Consider the following 17313-nt stretch of genomic DNA (forward strand, 5'->3'; position numbering starts at 1 on the left):
CGTAGACGCATACCACACCTAGAGGTGCCGGTGATGATTTTATACCGATTTATCGGATGTCGAAGTTATAACAGGTAAAAGAACTAATATTAATTGCTATTTCGGTAACTACTCTAGCAAACCATAAAGTTTTTTAATGCCTGGGTCTGTCATTTAAAAAAATAAACAACTTCAAAAATACGTCACGACAATCAACACAAAAAAAAACACGTGTGTTATTGTTTGGGCTGGTGATTTCGGTGTTTATTTATTGAAAACACACCGTAAGTAGCGTTTTTTAAGTTTACCCTGAATATAAATGTTTATAAACTATACTTTAAGGAGTAATTTCATGGTAAACGTTAGAACCACTCAAACGGAATATTATCATATTTACCCAAGTACACCAAAAATTTCATTAGTGCTTTTTAAGTGCAGGATTTGCGGTGTATTACTGCATTTTATTTGAGATGTTTTTGTTGGTAGTACGGAGGGTATTTATTTAGCAATGCAGAATAATAATTTTTATTTATAAAAACTTGTATTTAAACTGAATGCTTTTCTAATTTGCGAAACCAAATAGCCGCCATTTTGCGGTAGGAGGAGCGCATCGCGTGAGCGGATAAGTACTGTTGGCATAAATCAGTTGGCAAAAGTGAGAATATAGAATAGTACCCTATGTATTTAAATAAAGAAGATTTAGACATAGCGTAGTAATTGAACTAACATCTTTTAACATCAACTACGCACCCTTCCATGACCTTATTGAAAAAAAATAATTAAATTAAACAAAATGCATTTTTTAAATTGGCTAGTCCCATGTGCCTGTAATATCACCAGCACCCTTCAAAACTGGAATGCAATAATGCTCCCATTACTGCTTGGCGGCAGAAATAGGTAAGGTGGCAGTACTTTCCTGGACAAACTATTTCACAAGAAGCTCTACTGCTACTAAAGTCGAATAAACCATAATCAGATATGCATTATCTTACATCTCGTAAATACATCGATTTTTAAATAAATAGGACTCATCGGTCGAACGGTGTTGCCATTTTTAACCGACTTCAAAACAAAAGGGGGAGGTTATACGTTTGGTTGTGTGTTTGTTTTCAGATATCTCCGTCAATTGTGAACCGATTTTGAAAATTCTTTTTTTGTTTGAAAGGGTGCACTCTCGTGGTCCCATTGTCGCCGAGTCAGAATCTGACGAGGGGATCCCATGAAAATCGGAGAAAATCCTCAAATTTTATAGGCACGTCCGTTTATTCACCAATTTCTCTATCAATTGTGCACCGATTTTGAAAAATCAAAATTTTTGTTTGAAAGGGCATACTTTCAAGGTGATCCCTGATGCTTTTCTGGGTTCGTTTTGGCTGTCACAAATTACTAATTATTTGCCCCAAATAAAAATCGACTTTTCACTCGACACAACATGAACATGTAATCAACAAATTACCGTCGCCATTGTCATGGTGACCAGAAAAGAAAATACAAAATGTACAAAGGAGTCCGTAATAGTCTAACTGATGAGGGGATCCCATGGAAATCGAAAAAAGACGATAAGCTTTTGAAGTCGGTTTATTTACCGTTATCGATTTTAGTCAAATCATATCGACAACGAATATTTCTATAAAATTGTTAAACATTTCCAATTTTAGAATACGAGACTAACATGGAATAAAAGCATCTACTAATAAATAATAAGCACAGCACTAGCTGTGCTGTCTTTACTTACTCTTACAACAACCGATAACCTTGAACGTTGACGTACAATCTTGAGAAAGATGTTCTTTAATAACTTATTGACATACACAGGCCTGTCAGTTCTTTTTTCCCTTTTGAACATGATGATAAAGAAATACCTATTCTCGTCTGTTAGTACAGTACAGTCTGTAATAAAATCCCATTACGTTAGAAAAGGGAATTAACAAGTGAAAGCTTCTTTGCCAAGATTGTTTCGTTTGAGCGAAAATAAAATAAAAAAAAGGTTCCCCCAGATTTTCACTTTTTTTCGTGATTCATTAAGATGGTATCCATTTGAAGGGATTTTAGCTTTGAGTCAATTAATATCATAAGATGTTTCCATATGAATTAGAAATATTAAGTTCATTGAATATCACGACCTTTTACTATCATGATATACTGAGAAGGACACTAAGAAGTAAGGATACTTCCTAGGAAGGATCCGGCTAAATTCGAACCAGCGACTTTAGTATACCGTGTTCGATCTTTTTATTAATAATTATAGGTACCAATTGGTATATGTGTTCAGAATGAGGTGAGCAGTATCGTTTACTTACATGGCCGTATGTAGTTTGAGTGGTGAAAATTTTATTGATGTTAATCAAATAACAAGACAGATATGGCGTTGTAAGCATTGACTTACAATTATATGGACGTCGGGTCCGCGCTAAAAAGTGTCCGAACTTATAAGGCGTTAAAATCGTATACAGAGCGTCATTCACGCTTTAGTCTTCGTTTGTTCGACTGACAGCGAAGCAAGCAAAATTAGACAGTACTGCGATGACATTACAATTTAAATTCAACGTTTTAGCTTTTTCATATTCCTTTACATGTCACTATGTTTAAATAGGTTGACTTGGGACATTTTTTTCGTGGTTTTTGTATTAGACCCGTCGTCCATTTATTTGTAAGTCAATGGTTGTACGTTTTAAATATAAGATAAATAATTATTTGTGCTGTAAGTAAATTATAAAAAAATACAAATATACTTTCTTTTATAGTGTTGACCGACCCCTCGAGTAGAAAATTAATTTTCGTTACCTGAAAAGTTACATTTTTAAACAACTTTAAAAAAGGAGGGGTTTTCAATTCGACTGCATTTTTTTGTGTGTATATTACGCGATAACTTCGGTATTTGTGAACCGATTTTTATGATTATCTTTTGTTGGAAAGGGGGTGCCTCAGCATTGATCCCATTTAAATTTGAAGATAATATTCCACCTCACCACAAGGTTGGCAAACTAAAATAAATCCGGTTTCACGCACTTTCCAGTAACCGGTTTCAATAAAACTTGGCAAATAGAATTAGTTCCACGAACTTTTGAGGTCGGTGTTTTTAGTACTCTGTATTGATTGCTGCAAAAGATACATTTTGTTTTTTTTTTATGAAAAAATGTAAGTATTGACGTTATACCTATTTATACATATACTTCATTTTGTTTACTCCAATCTGAGTCACTTTATTGCCCAATTTGGGTGCGTCCGTAAGCTATTTAGATTTTACGATAATAAGCATGGTTAATTTAAAAAGTTTTAACGTTCTCAAACGTTCAAATCAAATCAAATCGTTTATTTGCATAAAACATGGTGGTCATGATAACACAGTAATATATAAGTTCAAGCATGTTTCGCCCGAAGATAATTTAGGCATGCAAAATAAATGAAAAATAGGTCGTCATATGGTTACATTTACATTAAGTTATATATAATTAATTTAAATTCTTTTACATAAAAATTATTGTAGAAATTCCCTAATACTGTAGTATACTTTATTCTTTAACAATTCATATAATTTAGTCTTAAATAATGTAATGGGCAAGTGTTTAATATCATTTGGTAATCTATTGTAAATTCTGACACACATACACAAACAATTTTGATTATATTTTTCTACCTTAGGTACGTCAAAAAAAATTAGTCTATTGGGATTTCTATAATTTCGATGGTTCACGTCAATACTCTTAATAAACAAATGTAAATTATTTTTCACAAAAATGCTGGCTACATAAATATATAAGGCAGGCAGGGGTAATAAACCAAGATCTTTAAATATAGGTTTACAGGATTCAAGCGGAGTCCTACCAGTAATTGCACGTATACATTTTTTTGTGCTAATAACACTCTGTTTATATTCGTACCATTTCCCCAGATAAGAAGTCCATAACGTACAAAAGCTGCTTTAATAACAAAAGTTATTTTTACTTATTACGCAAAAGTTACGAAAAATGTAAGAACTGTAACCATCTGGGAACACTGTTCTTAAGTGTATTTAAACAACGACCACATGACCAATATAGCTCCTTGCGAAAGGGTTCGTCCAGGGAAGTACTGCCAACCATAGGTATCAATTTCTGCCGTCTGAAGTGCGAGTATTATTCAGTCGGCGGTTTTGCAGAATAAGGATCCTGGTGAAAGTGCAGGCAAATAAGACTTAGCAACTTTGTCTCAGGTCGACAGGCGAGTGGAAGTAATGAAAGTTATTTACAAATTTGTCGCAAATAAATATTTTACATATCAAATTCAAATTCAATCTTTATTTCATAGGTAAGCATTGTTACACTTGAAATCGTCACATTGGTTAAACTCTACCGCTCATTCGTAAGGCAGATTCGCCCGAGAAGAATGAGCAAGAAACTCTAGGAGTTGCTCTTTGTAAATAACATTTACAATATTTTTTTTTATTTGAAACATCAGAGATCGAGACTACCACCATGAGCTAAACGGGTACTACCACGGATTTTTGTCATCCAAGTACGCAGACGTTGTATAATAACCTTTAGTATACATTTTTGTTTCACTATAGTTCTAAACCTCGTGAAAGGCAAATTTTGTATATCAACCGCAATCTTGTTATAGAAGCGTATACATTGCCCCTTAAATGAAAAGCTAGTTTATTTTTATTCTTCGTATTAATGTTACGTCTGTCACTATTTTTCATAAAGAAATTACTATTCCTTTTAACATAAATTACATTTTCATAAATGTACTGTGAGGCTAGTGTAAGAATCTTAATGTCCTTAAACTTATCTCTCAAAGATACTTTGGTGCCCAGAATGTAAATTGCCCTAACTGCACGTTTCTGCAGGACAAAGATTCTATTGATAAATTGATCAACATGTAACGTGAGATTGTGCATTGAGCTTTGTAAATGAATAAAAATACAATGGTGAAACTATATGCACAGGACCGATTGACCTGGCGTGTAGTGGGTGTTGACGGGCAGAGATGATGATATGTTTCACGCTGAGTGGCAATTCCCCTCAAATCTTTGCGATGTAAATCTCTGAGTTGCACTGCAAGTGTTAAAGATATGCGTGTCGTTTATTGTCTTGTCATTTGATAGTGTATAAAAAATGCACGATAGAAATTTTATTTATTAGGCATTGACTTACACTTATATGGACGTCGGGTCCGCGCTAAAAAGTGTCCGAACTTATAGGGCGTTAAAATCGTATACAGAGCGTCATTCACGCTCTAGTCTTCGTTTGTTCGACTGACAGCGAATCAAGCAAAATTAGACAGTACTGCGATGACATTACAATTTAAATTCAACGTTTTAGCTTTTTCATATTCCTTTACATGTCACTACGTTTAAATAGGTTGACTTGGGACATTTTTTTCGTGGTTTTTGTATTAGACCCGTCGTCCATTTATTTGTAAGTCAATGTTATTAGGCAATAATTTGACATATACAGGTAAGGTACATCTAAAGGCTTAAATGAAAGAACTAAAATTAGGATTAAATTGTATGAATAAAATTGGGTAACCACGCGGCAAGGTGCCCAAGATGTTGGCAGCGTTCCCCCTTTGCATGGCTAGGACCGGGACCGGGACCCCACGGGCAAAGGCAGTAAATACTTATTACTCTTATCGTTTGAAATTAAAATCTTACTTGAGTCTGAATTTTATCATCACATGAGTGCACATCAACGACTACTCGTTAGTTACTTACCGTTTGATTTTTCAAAGCTTCTGCTTCTTAATTCTGGGGGAATTGTAGTGAGAGAGAAAGTATTTTCAAATGCCAAAAAAGGTGCATTAGAGCCATGTGTGAACTAAAACCAATAGAAAGTTGCAGACCAAAGTTCATCTCAAATCGCATATTAACTCTACCCTCTTTATATATCCTGGAAATATGCATCTTTGTAAAAATGAATATAAAAAAAATTATAAAGTTATCGGACGTCAGAGAAAGGCCTATGCGATCACAATATAGTAACTTATTGTTAACAGGTAGTTACAAAACAGCATAGTTGAGAAAGAGTGTAGTTGCCATGGGACCTAAAATCTATAACAAACTACCGGAAGATAAGATCACTACCATTACCATTACTCAAAAAGAAATTGACATCACTATTGATTGAAAAATGTTATTACAATGTCAGTGATTTCCTGCATGATAACTTGTGACAAATTAATTTTAATCATATTATAATTTTTTTATTATTTTTTTTATTAATTTCTGACATTTAATTGTATTTTTGATAAGTTTTATATTTGACATGTTTCATCACAATTATTATGACAATTGAAATATTTCTATGCCTCTTGTTGGCAAAATATGCTGAACTCTATTTTAATTTGTAACATCTAATTTATATTGTACTTACCATATTTACAAGAAATAAATGATATTCTATTCTATTCTATTCTATTCTATTCTAATATACGTCACTCCGATTTTAAGCTATGGCGGAAGATTGTAATTAAGTTCCGATCAATCAAATGGTGCCGATGATTATAATCCATGAATACAGGAGATTATAATTGAAATCCCAGTGTCACTTTAATAGATAAGAATACCGGATTAAGAAGCTATTTTATACCTCACTTACTGAATATAGAGGACTGTGTTGTAGTATAATGTAATCACAGTAATAAGCATAGTTTCACTTCTCATGCTCTAAAAGTACTTCAATATAGTCTTACATAGCTGGAGTAAAGTGTAGGGTGTAAAAAGTGCCAAATTCTTTAATTTACTTCGAGTGACCAAAAGATAAAAGTTCAATAAGTAATAAGTTAATAATTTAACAGTATAATAATTCATCAAAGTAAATAAACCTACAGTATCACTGAGATAACTGCGCAGCGGAAATTTGATAAACATAAGCGTTTGTGTGTGGACCGATTTTTTACGAAAATGTTACGTTCTAAAACTAAGCTCGGTTTTAGTTCTGCGCCTTTTCCGAGTAGACAGTGGCGTCATATTATTTTCCCGCGTACCAAGAATAAACGGGCATGAATGAAGAGACTGATGAGAGTGGAGGAGGCGAAGAAGGAGAAGGAATTCATTTATATAAATGGCAAATTTTCAATGTCAATCGGATTCTTATTAAAGAATTTGCTAGGGTTTTATTTTTTAACTTACGCTATTATTGCAATATGTACCACGAGACGACAAAAAGGTTGTAATAATATATATACTTGAAAAAATTCCCTGTCTGCACACTTGAACCGTCATTGAACTACAGTGAAACCTTTCTCCGTTAGCGCAAGTAAGGAAAACGCGAAATCACACCTAATTTACTTTGATTTCGTGTTGAAAGGGTTTAGGCTGGGATCTACCGAAGCCTACATTTTTCATCCCAAGTCGGCTTTTAATAAATTTATTGAAATCCCAACGTTATATTGTTGCTATTGGAGTTCTTTTGAATTCAGAAATTCTAAGGTTGAGGACTTTTACGATCTTTTAAGATGATTGGAGTTTTGGCTTGTTAATTTTATATTAAGAATTGTTTTTTTTCTTAAGCATTTCAGAATATCAACTATATTTCACGTGTAAACAAAATTTGCGGTGATGATTGAGAGATTGGATGGTTTGAACCCTGTGGCATCTAGTACCTATATATGACTTTAATAATATAAGTTAGGACGTCGTTAGGACTTATAAGGACTTTTTTTTTATAATATCAAGTGACGGTACGAACAAGTTGTTAACCTGATGGTAAGCTACATGTTTGTCCATAACAATTACAGTGCCACTCAGAGCTTTAAATTGTAAAGATCTTAGGAGCGCTACATCCCGAGACGTATGTTGACAAGTCCCATGTGCCTGTAAATTCACCAGCACAGATACCCTTCAAAACCGGAAGACAGTAATGTTTACATTACTGCTTGGTGGCAGAAATGGGTAAGGTAGGAGTCTTACCCTGGACGCACTCTTTCACAAGGAGCTCTACTGCTACTAAAAACGATTTATTTAAATATTTCTTTTATTTATTTATTTCTCCACAGATATACAATTTATACTTATTCTAAAGATCTTACCGACCGGGCATCAGGTTGTTGGCAAGACAACCTTTTTTACATTACCTATATTTATATCGCTATTCTAGTTAATTTTTCATTATTTAAGTTATTACATTAAATACTAGCTAGTTTTCTAAAGTAGCCAATTTTATTATATATCTTTGGTATAACATATTTATTAGTTCTTTTTCCATAATTATTATTTAAAGAATCAAATGTTTTAATTCTGCCCCGTCAATTTATATTTGAAAATATAATGTATGTTCATAGAAATGTAGCATTATTTCCGAAAAACAATAGGCATAACCTTAACCTTGGAAAGAAAAACCAAACCTGCGTCCCTTATGCTCAGACTTGATAAAGTTAGGTCGTCATTTGTAGAGCAAAATTCCAGAAATTGTTCAAAATTTATCAGAAAAAACGCAAAAAACTTGAAAAGCTTGTTATAAAATCTGTGATTACATAGATGTTACGAACGCATGTACGTGTGTATTGAATGTTTGTGATAATACAAAAGAAAAAAAAAAACATTTTTCTCAGGCGAAATTGATCTACTACGGACTTTTGTTTTGAAGTGTCGATGTCAAGTGTAATTTGATAACCTACGAAATAAAGATATTTGAGTTGATATCCATATTACGTATATTTGCGAATGTAGTAATTAATAACAATAGAGCTTGTAAAAGTGTTCGTCTAGGGAATTACTGCTGCCATATCTATTTCTGCTGCCAAGCAGTAATATCAGTAGTAAGGTGAAAGGGTGCACGTGAAATCAAAGGCACATGTGACTTGTCTATTTTATGTCTCAGGCTGACGGAGGTAAGGGTAGGTAGTACCTCTCGGGTCTTTGCGATTTAAAGCTCAGAGTGCCCTGCAAATGTTTTGGGTGCAAGCATTGACTTACAAATAAATGGACGACGGGTCTAATACAAAAACCACGAAAAAAATGTCCCAAGTCAACCTATTTAAACGTAGTGACATGCAAAGGAATTTGAAAAAGCTAAAACGTTGAATTTAAATTGTAATGTCATCGCAGTACTGTCTAATTATGCTTGCTTCGCTGTCAGAAGAAACAAACGAAGACTAAAGCGTGAATGACGCTCTGTATACGATTTTAAATCCTTATAAGTTCGGACACTTTTTAGAGCGGACCCGACGTCCATATAATTGTAAGTCAATGGGTGCAAGTGTCGCTTACCACCAGGCGCACGACTAGTTTGTCCCGATATCGTAAAATAGTAATAATAGTTCTGTAAAGAGTCCCACTGCAGGCCACAGGCCTCTTCTCACAATGATAGAGGTTGGGTTGTAGTTCGGAACGTGGTTTGGAAACTTCACAGATATCATAAAATTGCTTTGCGAATGTGTGCACCTTTGTTTTCATTCACCGAAAAACACAAAATTTCGTACATAAATTCCGAAAAACTCACAGGTAAAAGCCCGGATTCGAACCCACGATCCTCTGTTTGAGAGTAGGTCAACCCAGGCTCAAATCTTTTTTTAATTGTATTACCTTTTGATAACGAAGAAACCTGCATTTCGAAGCACACTCTGCAGAGAAGACCTGTGTACGCCAGTGACAACATTATTCGTATTAGCTCCAAAAAAAGCACGGTGCATCAATACCGAGAAAAAACAAAGTAAGACGTTATCGAAAAGTCATATTTAACGGAAGCAACATTGCGTGTAAATCTCAAAATGAAACAGTGTAAGGCTCGTACGTGCTTAAACAATGTGTCTCATTTGCAATGCAAAGTACTTTCTTTCTTGGCGCGAGTGAAATTTTTCAAAATCTGTACAATTTGTAGAAACGCACGACACGCGACGGTAACACAAAGGGGCCTATGAACGTTTCCTTACGCACATTAGTCACAGAAAGAAAACGCCACACAAATTTGTATAAGAATTCTGAAACAAAGGACAACTTTCTTCGGGAAACGAATTTACGCGAGACACTGTGAAAACTAAGTTTATTTATTAGTGAGAACCCAAACCGAGCGGTCTGGTGCCTTATATATATATTTTTAAAAAAGAACACTGGCTGAAAATATAAGAATTTATTAAAGTTCGTTATAACTTTTCCTTTGGGTTCTACGTTTAAAAAGTTCCGCGCTCGGAAAGTGCTAATTAACGTTATCGTTATTAGGTTACAACGTTATGACGCTTAAAGTTTTAACGCTTATTCTCGCGCTGACAGTGTGCTGTTACTGCGCTGATAACGAAGTGCTGGTAGAGGATGCTAGGGCTAAAAAGAAGAAAAATTCCGCTCGATTATGGGGTAAGTAATGATGGTCGGATTTTTAATTAGAGATAACAAAGCGACAGTTACTAATGTATAACGTTGCCATGTTAATTTTATATATAAAATTCGTTTAAAAAAGAAACGTTACAAATTTTAAACTATTCATTTAATAAATAATATTACACACTGGTTTTCATGGTGTCATCATCTCTGAGGTTCAGGGTTCGATCCCCAGCCGGGTCAATGTAAAAACTAACTTTTTTATATTGTCTCGGATTTGGGTGTTTTCCGATATCCATAACACAAAGTGCTTTAGTTGCTTACCTTGGAATCAGAGCAAAGTATGCAATGTTTTCTAATATATTATATGACATGAGTTGCAGTAGAGCTCCTTGTGAAAGAGTTCGTCAAGGCAAGTACTACCACCTTACGTATTTCTGCCGCCAAACAGTAATATGAGCAATACTGCGTTTCGGTTTTGAAGGGTACGGGTGCTGGTGAAGTTACAGGCACATGGGATTTTTCAACTTGTGTCTCAGGGTGACGGGCGCAATGGTAGTGCCCCTCAGATCTTAGAGATTTAAAGCTCTCTCGTCAGTCGCATGATTTATTCGCCCCGTCATTTAGTATCATAAAAAAACCCTATTAGGGTCAGTGAAATCGATCTTTTCAGACAACTCTATTTCTATTTTTTTTTTTCATCAAAACTTAGCAACCCAGTACAGTATATTATCTTTATTTAAAAATCCGACTGTACTACGTTTTGAGTTTGTTATATTACATTTTTATTATTATGGAATTGAAAATAACCTAACCTCCGGTTAAAAAATTAAAGAATCATCAAAATTGGTTCACAAATGGCGGAGTTATCGTGTAACATACAAAAAAAAGAAACATACAGACGAATTGAGAACCTCCTCTTTTTTTACGTCGGCTAATAATTATGGTACATCAGGTAGAAAGTCAATTTTAAAGTATCATTTTAAACATCCTGCTGCATCAAGAGAAATAATTTTTTTAAATAGTTTTTCGTCCCCGGTATAAAGTCCTATTTTTCAAGATACGACAAGATCGCTTACCGGCGTCGATAATAAAGTTTATGAATGACCTTGTATAATATAGCTTTTTTATTCAGCGTTACGTTATTTTCTAAAGTTAAATTTAGTAGAGACATTTTATATTACAGGAGTTTGTACAGTATTTCTGATTTTTTTTGTAAAGAACGATAAGTAACAAACTTTTACTTATCGTTCTTACTTCTTTCTACTGACAACTTGAATTTTCAAGTAATCATTTATAATGATGGTTTTTTTTGCAGCGATGATTCTATTCTTCGTGATTTCAAAAGTGGCGATCTTCAAAGTGGTCTCAGTGATGTTATTCATGGCAATGTTTCAAAAGCTCTTCGCTTTTGCTGGTATCTTCCTAAAACACTTCTTGAACCAGCGCCCAGAGACACCGCCTCACGTCTACGGACCACCGGCGGAATATAATACTATTCCGTATAGTTACGGACCCCCTGAAACCGAGCATAAACAACACCACCCTGGACATGAATTTGGGTTGCCAGCGTTAAATGATATTGGGGGGTCCTTTAATAATTGGTTGTTTAATAAGAATCACTAGGGTTTATGTTTAAGTTATTTAATAAATGATTTACTTGTATCTAGGAATTGTGTTTTGATATCATTTGTGAGGTGTAGCAAGTGACGGGGCCACAGTTGCAGGGCCCATCAGAGTAAAATAGAGGCATGTTAACAAGTCCCATGTATAGAGATTTCTTTTATACCCGGCCTTTTTATTGTTCAGTGTTATTATATTCCACAAAACTAAATAATAATCATTGTATAGCGAAACTGTATTACAGATAAAATATTTGTTTTATCGGTTAGCATGGGGTGGGGAACTGAAGGCTTTTAATCCCTATTATTAAATTAATTACCGGGTCTAGGAAGGCGGGCACCGAAACTCGACTCTGGTCTGGTTGAGAATAAGTACGCGGGTCAAAATTTCTAAACAAAAACTTTTACCTTATTTAGGATAATCTGGAACAAAACGCTTTCTCGTTTGAATTGGACGATCACGCCATCTGTTATCATTTCATTTGATTTAACTGCCTCCGTGGCCGAATGGTTACCCTGCCGGACTGCCACGCAGAGGTCCCAGATTCGGTTCCCGGGCGGGGAGAAATATTTGTATGGTCTACATTTATTTCTATCGTGATTTTGGGTGTAATTTGTGGTTGTCTATGTGTGTGTCCATGGCACCCGCGACTCAGGGTTTTCAGGGGTGTGCATTATTAAAAATTTCATAGTTAAAACTAAATATTATCGAATCTTTATGACCCTATGTTAGTAATTAATTTAATTTTTACTAGATTATTACTGAACGCTATAACTGGGCTTTTTCAAGGCGAGATTGAATAGGCATTATTTAGGTGTGCATGCTCCATTGTTGACCTTATCATAACTATGGAAATAGAGGTTTAATGCGTGCTTTTTTTTTATAAAAAAATCTGGTATTCCCAGCGGATATGCAAGAAGACGTTTGCGGTTAGAAAATTTAATAGCACTGAATGTACTTATATCACCTCATACAAATACATCAGTGCCCACCATACTGTGTTAATTTTTTTTTATGATCCCTAATGATGGGACCATTGACTTACAAATAAATGGACGACGGGTCTAATACAAAAACCACGAAAAAATGTCCCAAGTCAACCTATTTAAACGTAGTGACATGTAAAGGAATATGAAAAAGCTAAAACGTTGAATTGAAATTGTAATGTCATCGCAGTACTGTCTAATTTTGCTTGCTTCGCTGTCAGAAGAAACAAACGAAGACTAAAGCGTGAATGACGCTCTGTATACGATTTTAAATCCTTATAAGTTCGGACACTTTTTAGCGCGGACCCGACGTCCATATAATTGTAAGTCAATGGATGGGACGAACAAGTTATGTGTTTGGTGGTAAGCGACACGCCTGTCCGTAATAGTTGCAGTGCCACTGAGAGCTTTAAATCTTAAAGATCTGATCGGCATTGCCACTGCGCCCATCACCCTGTGCTATAAGTTGACAAGTCCCATGTGCCTGTAATTTTACCAGCATGTTTACTCTTCAGAACCGCAAATAGTTAAGGTGGCAGTACTTCGTCTGACGAAGTCTTTCACAAGGAGCTCTACTGCTCTAGATGTAACTAACGTCCACAATTTCGTGCGTGTAAATAATTGAATTTCGTCGGTACGTTGTTTATACTTCTCGATGGAGAAACAGTAGGAGGCAATTACACAGAAAGCACTGTAAAGCCCGTAGTTGGTTTTTGAGGTCCATACAGCGAAAGAACGAAATAAATAAATATTTTTATTCCAAAAACAAACAACACAACACATATACATTTAACAATTACGAAAATATATACATGAAAAATCGAAACAAAAAAGGGGAGAAAACGTAGCAGTTAGATAAATAACACAAACAGGAAGGAAATAACAATAACAATAAATAATCGAGCGATAAGCCATAACCGCTCACGCGATAAATGCAGCCGTAGACGCATACCACACCTAGAGGTGCCGGTGATGATTTTATACCGATTTATCGGATATCGAAGTTATAAAACATACCGTAAGTAGCGTTTTTTAGGTTTACCCTGAATATAAATGTTTATAAACTATACTTTAAGGAGTAATTTCATGGTAAACGTTAGAACCACTCAAACGGAACATTATCATATTTATCCAAGTACACCAAAAATTTAATTAGTGCTTTTTAAGTGCAGGATTTGCGGTGTATTACTGCATTTTATTTGAGATGTTTTTGTTGGTAGTGCGGAGGGCATTTATTTAGCAATGCATAATAATAATTTTTATTTATAAAAACTTGTATTTAAACTGAATGCTTTTCTAATTTGCGAAACCAAATAGCCGCCATTTTGCGGTAGGAGAAGCGCATCGCGTGAGCGGATAAGGTGTATATGCTGTGCTTTTACGGAATCCATCATCCACTAAGCTGGATGTCGTCTCACTGCATATGCTATGACGATTTTCAGTAGATGCGGCAACAGGGAACACATCGCGAAACGGGGTTCCCCGTATTATTCCTTATATTCTGGCATGTAATTTCACGGCGAACGCCGTTGCTTTCCATGAACGGGGTAATGATATCGTTAGTTGAAGCTAGGAAACCATATCTTTTAGGTTTATAAGAAATATCTTTCTTATCTCTTGTATTTATGTTGCTCCTGCACCATAAACATAATGTTGGTAAACTATGTTAGCTCTAGTAGAGATGGACAAGCGCCTGGGTTTAATGCCGGGTTTAAATCGGATTAATACCCATGAATGCCCAAGATGGAAGGCAAAAAGTATTTACTAGTATATATTTGTTGTACACAAGTTACAATTATATGTGTTGTTACAAAATATTTATTCCGATTTAGCGTATTAAATTTGCTTTTCTATTGAATTGGCTCGCTTGCAGCATTGAAATAGATCGATATAAAAAAAATCGTTAGATTGTTTTCGTTCGTGACACTTGAATCGATTTTCGTAAAAGTCGAATCGCAATTGTGTGTCCTAAGTAGTGAGAATCCATAGCATTCCAAGGTAGGTATTGGGAGGATTTGACTCTTTTTCATCTAAAAAGATTTTTTTACATCGAAATTTGTAACAAGTATTTATTAATTAAAACCCGGCGCTTTGGGAAATATCCGGTTAAAACCTGGACGGGGTTTTAATCCACTGCACATCTCTGAGCTCTAGCAACACGATATTGCAGACCCGAGCACGTAGTAGTAACCACATATCAAAGGCTAATTGCATTACTGCGGCTGCGCACAAAATAACGGCCGTAAACTGTACCTTAACAAGGCTTAAGAAGAACACCAGATGGACGATCTGCTAAAGAACCGTTTTGTATTCAACCAGATACGTTGGGGAATCCAAGACTATATAAATCTAGAAAACTCGGACCCACTTCGCATGTCGCTTGTGCACTAAGACCGATACGAATCCGAGGAAAATACGAACATCGCTTGTACACCTGGAGATAAAATGATCCCTGTGACATTTAGGACCGTCCTTTGTAGGATTCGGAACTGACACGAACCGGACGTAGTGTGCAAGCGCTCTTGCAATATTTTTCTGCGCACGGGACAAGAGATTGGAAGACCTCAGTAGTACTGTCAGCCACAGGTTAAACTTAACAAAATGTCAGTTTTTGAAACGGCAAATTTATATTGTATAACTGTAACGTGGGAAATCTCCCAGTTTGCCTCTTCCTCGTATTGTAACCCATCTAGAAAAGAAGAAGATTCGGCTCGCGTCGCGAACCGCCGCTAAAAATCGGATTATCGAAAATATAGCGCGCGCAATTGTTCTGCCGGCACGTTTTCGATTATAATCTTTTGTATTGTGAACTAAATACTTATAGTGAGTGTCAAAATGATAATAAACATCTTCATATTAACACCGAAACATTTTCTTCTTCTTAGGGTGCCATCTCCTACCTGAGCGCGGAGATCGGTTATCATTGTGGCAGTTTGAGTCCGTGAAGTTGCGGCTCGGAACAGTTCTGTGGTACTTACGTTGAACCACTCTGCAAGATTTTGAAGTCCTGTGGCCCAGGTCGAGGATTTTTCCCTGCAGAATGAGTTGCAGTAGTAGTTGCATTTCGATATATCTTATGGCATTGCCCACTATACCTGTATAGAAGTCTGTTTCTTGTTGGAATCGAATTCGAGTCTCTTGCAAACGTTTTGCTAACGAAGGTGTCGCTGTTTATTACATATAAAAATCGGATTTATTTGACACGAAAAACAACACACATAAAGTTTAGTTACAAGCAATAGGAAATAATTGAAAAAGAAAAAAAATTCAAAGAAAGTAGCGTATTTGTAACCCAGGCATGTTAAAAGGGTCTTTGAGAGCATGTAAGGAGAATGAGAATACGTGATTCTAGTTATTGTTCTCCTACAGTCCGTCACTGAAAAGAGCACTAGAAACAAATTTTCATTAAAATATAAGTAAAGGCTCTTGATTCGCTGGAACGCCAAGCCAGGAGACTTATTGGCGACGATAACCATGACTATAAACTTCATAGTTTAGCCCATCGGCGCAAAGTGTCGATTTTCTTCATAATATACTTTCATTTCGCCCGCCCCTTTTACCGTTGACCAGACGTACGGCGGGATATAATCCCTAGTTGGTCAATATTTCCTTCAGGCGTACTAAGCGCTTTTCGTCATCTTTTATTATACACAATGTCCAGAAATGGAATTCCCTGCCTTTGACTATGTTTCCGAGCTCATACTACCCGAATATCTTCTAGCAGCTGATTTGCGCCTGTTAACAGCAGTTTACCTTGCACTGCGTCAATCTATCTTAAGCTATTGCATCTTGGTGTGGAGAGGCTCTGCATCTTGCTATATGATCAACTTGGAGAGAGCCCAAAGAAGTGTGCTAAAGGTGATGTTGCGCAAGCCCTATCGTTACCCCAGTCTCGTTATTTGAAGACGTGAAGGTCCTAGGTGTGCGGAAACTGTATATTCTAAAAGCTGCCCTTAATATGCACGTGAAAGTTCTTACTTCTCTGGAATATCCTTCTTTACTTAGGAATCGCGTATTTAAGGTAATAACGCGACCGGTAGCAACAATATTTGCTGGATTATTAGGTCACATATCCAGTCTTGGAACTATGAACTTACAGAAAGCTTCCTAAGAGTCGTTATGTGAGTTGGTTGTGGTTTTAGTTGGCGCCATTCATTGTTTTGACAGGAGTTGTCAAGTTGGAGTAACTGCCTGTTGGGGCGGCTATTGGTGTGAGGTTCCAGTTGTGAACATGATTACATTTTCATTCACGTGAAGCACCTTAGAAGTTGGTAATTATTATTATCAAATATAAATATTTCTTTTTGTAATAATATGTTTATCACAATTGTTTCAAATTCATGCTATTTTACTTAATACAATCTATTCTTATATAACTATATAAATTCTTATGTCGGATTTAATAGATATATAAGTTCTTATTATTTATCGAGTTCTTAGGTTTTCGCGATTGTTACACATAGGAAATGAAACTATTTTTCCGGTTTTAAT

At 35.6% G+C, this 17313-nt stretch overlaps 1 protein-coding gene across 1 annotated transcript; it reads left to right on the forward strand.

Annotated features, from left to right (window-relative positions):
* Positions 1–9963: 9963 nt before the first annotated feature.
* On the forward strand, positions 9964–11877 carry LOC113228741. Its single transcript, XM_026462106.1, has 2 exons — positions 9964–10249; positions 11532–11877. Exons 1-2 carry the CDS (start codon positions 10129–10131, stop codon positions 11837–11839), a joined length of 429 nt encoding a protein of 142 aa, XP_026317891.1. The 5' UTR covers positions 9964–10128; the 3' UTR covers positions 11840–11877.
* The last annotated feature ends 5436 nt before the right edge of the window (positions 11878–17313 follow it).

This window comes from Hyposmocoma kahamanoa, unplaced genomic scaffold (assembly GCF_003589595.1).
Source record: "Hyposmocoma kahamanoa isolate Upper Pololo Valley unplaced genomic scaffold, ASM358959v1 239, whole genome shotgun sequence".
Lineage (NCBI taxonomy): Eukaryota > Metazoa > Arthropoda > Insecta > Lepidoptera > Cosmopterigidae > Hyposmocoma > Hyposmocoma kahamanoa.

Excerpts from the sequence above, each read along its gene's own strand:
- LOC113228741 (XM_026462106.1), top strand. The coding sequence starts at position 10,129 with ATGACGCTTAAAGTTTTAACGCTTATTCTCGCGCTGACAGTGTGCTGT. Across the intron at positions 10,250-11,531 it reads AAATTCCGCTCGATTATGGG|CGATGATTCTATTCTTCGTG; the intron begins GTAAGTAATGAT and ends TTTTTTTTGCAG.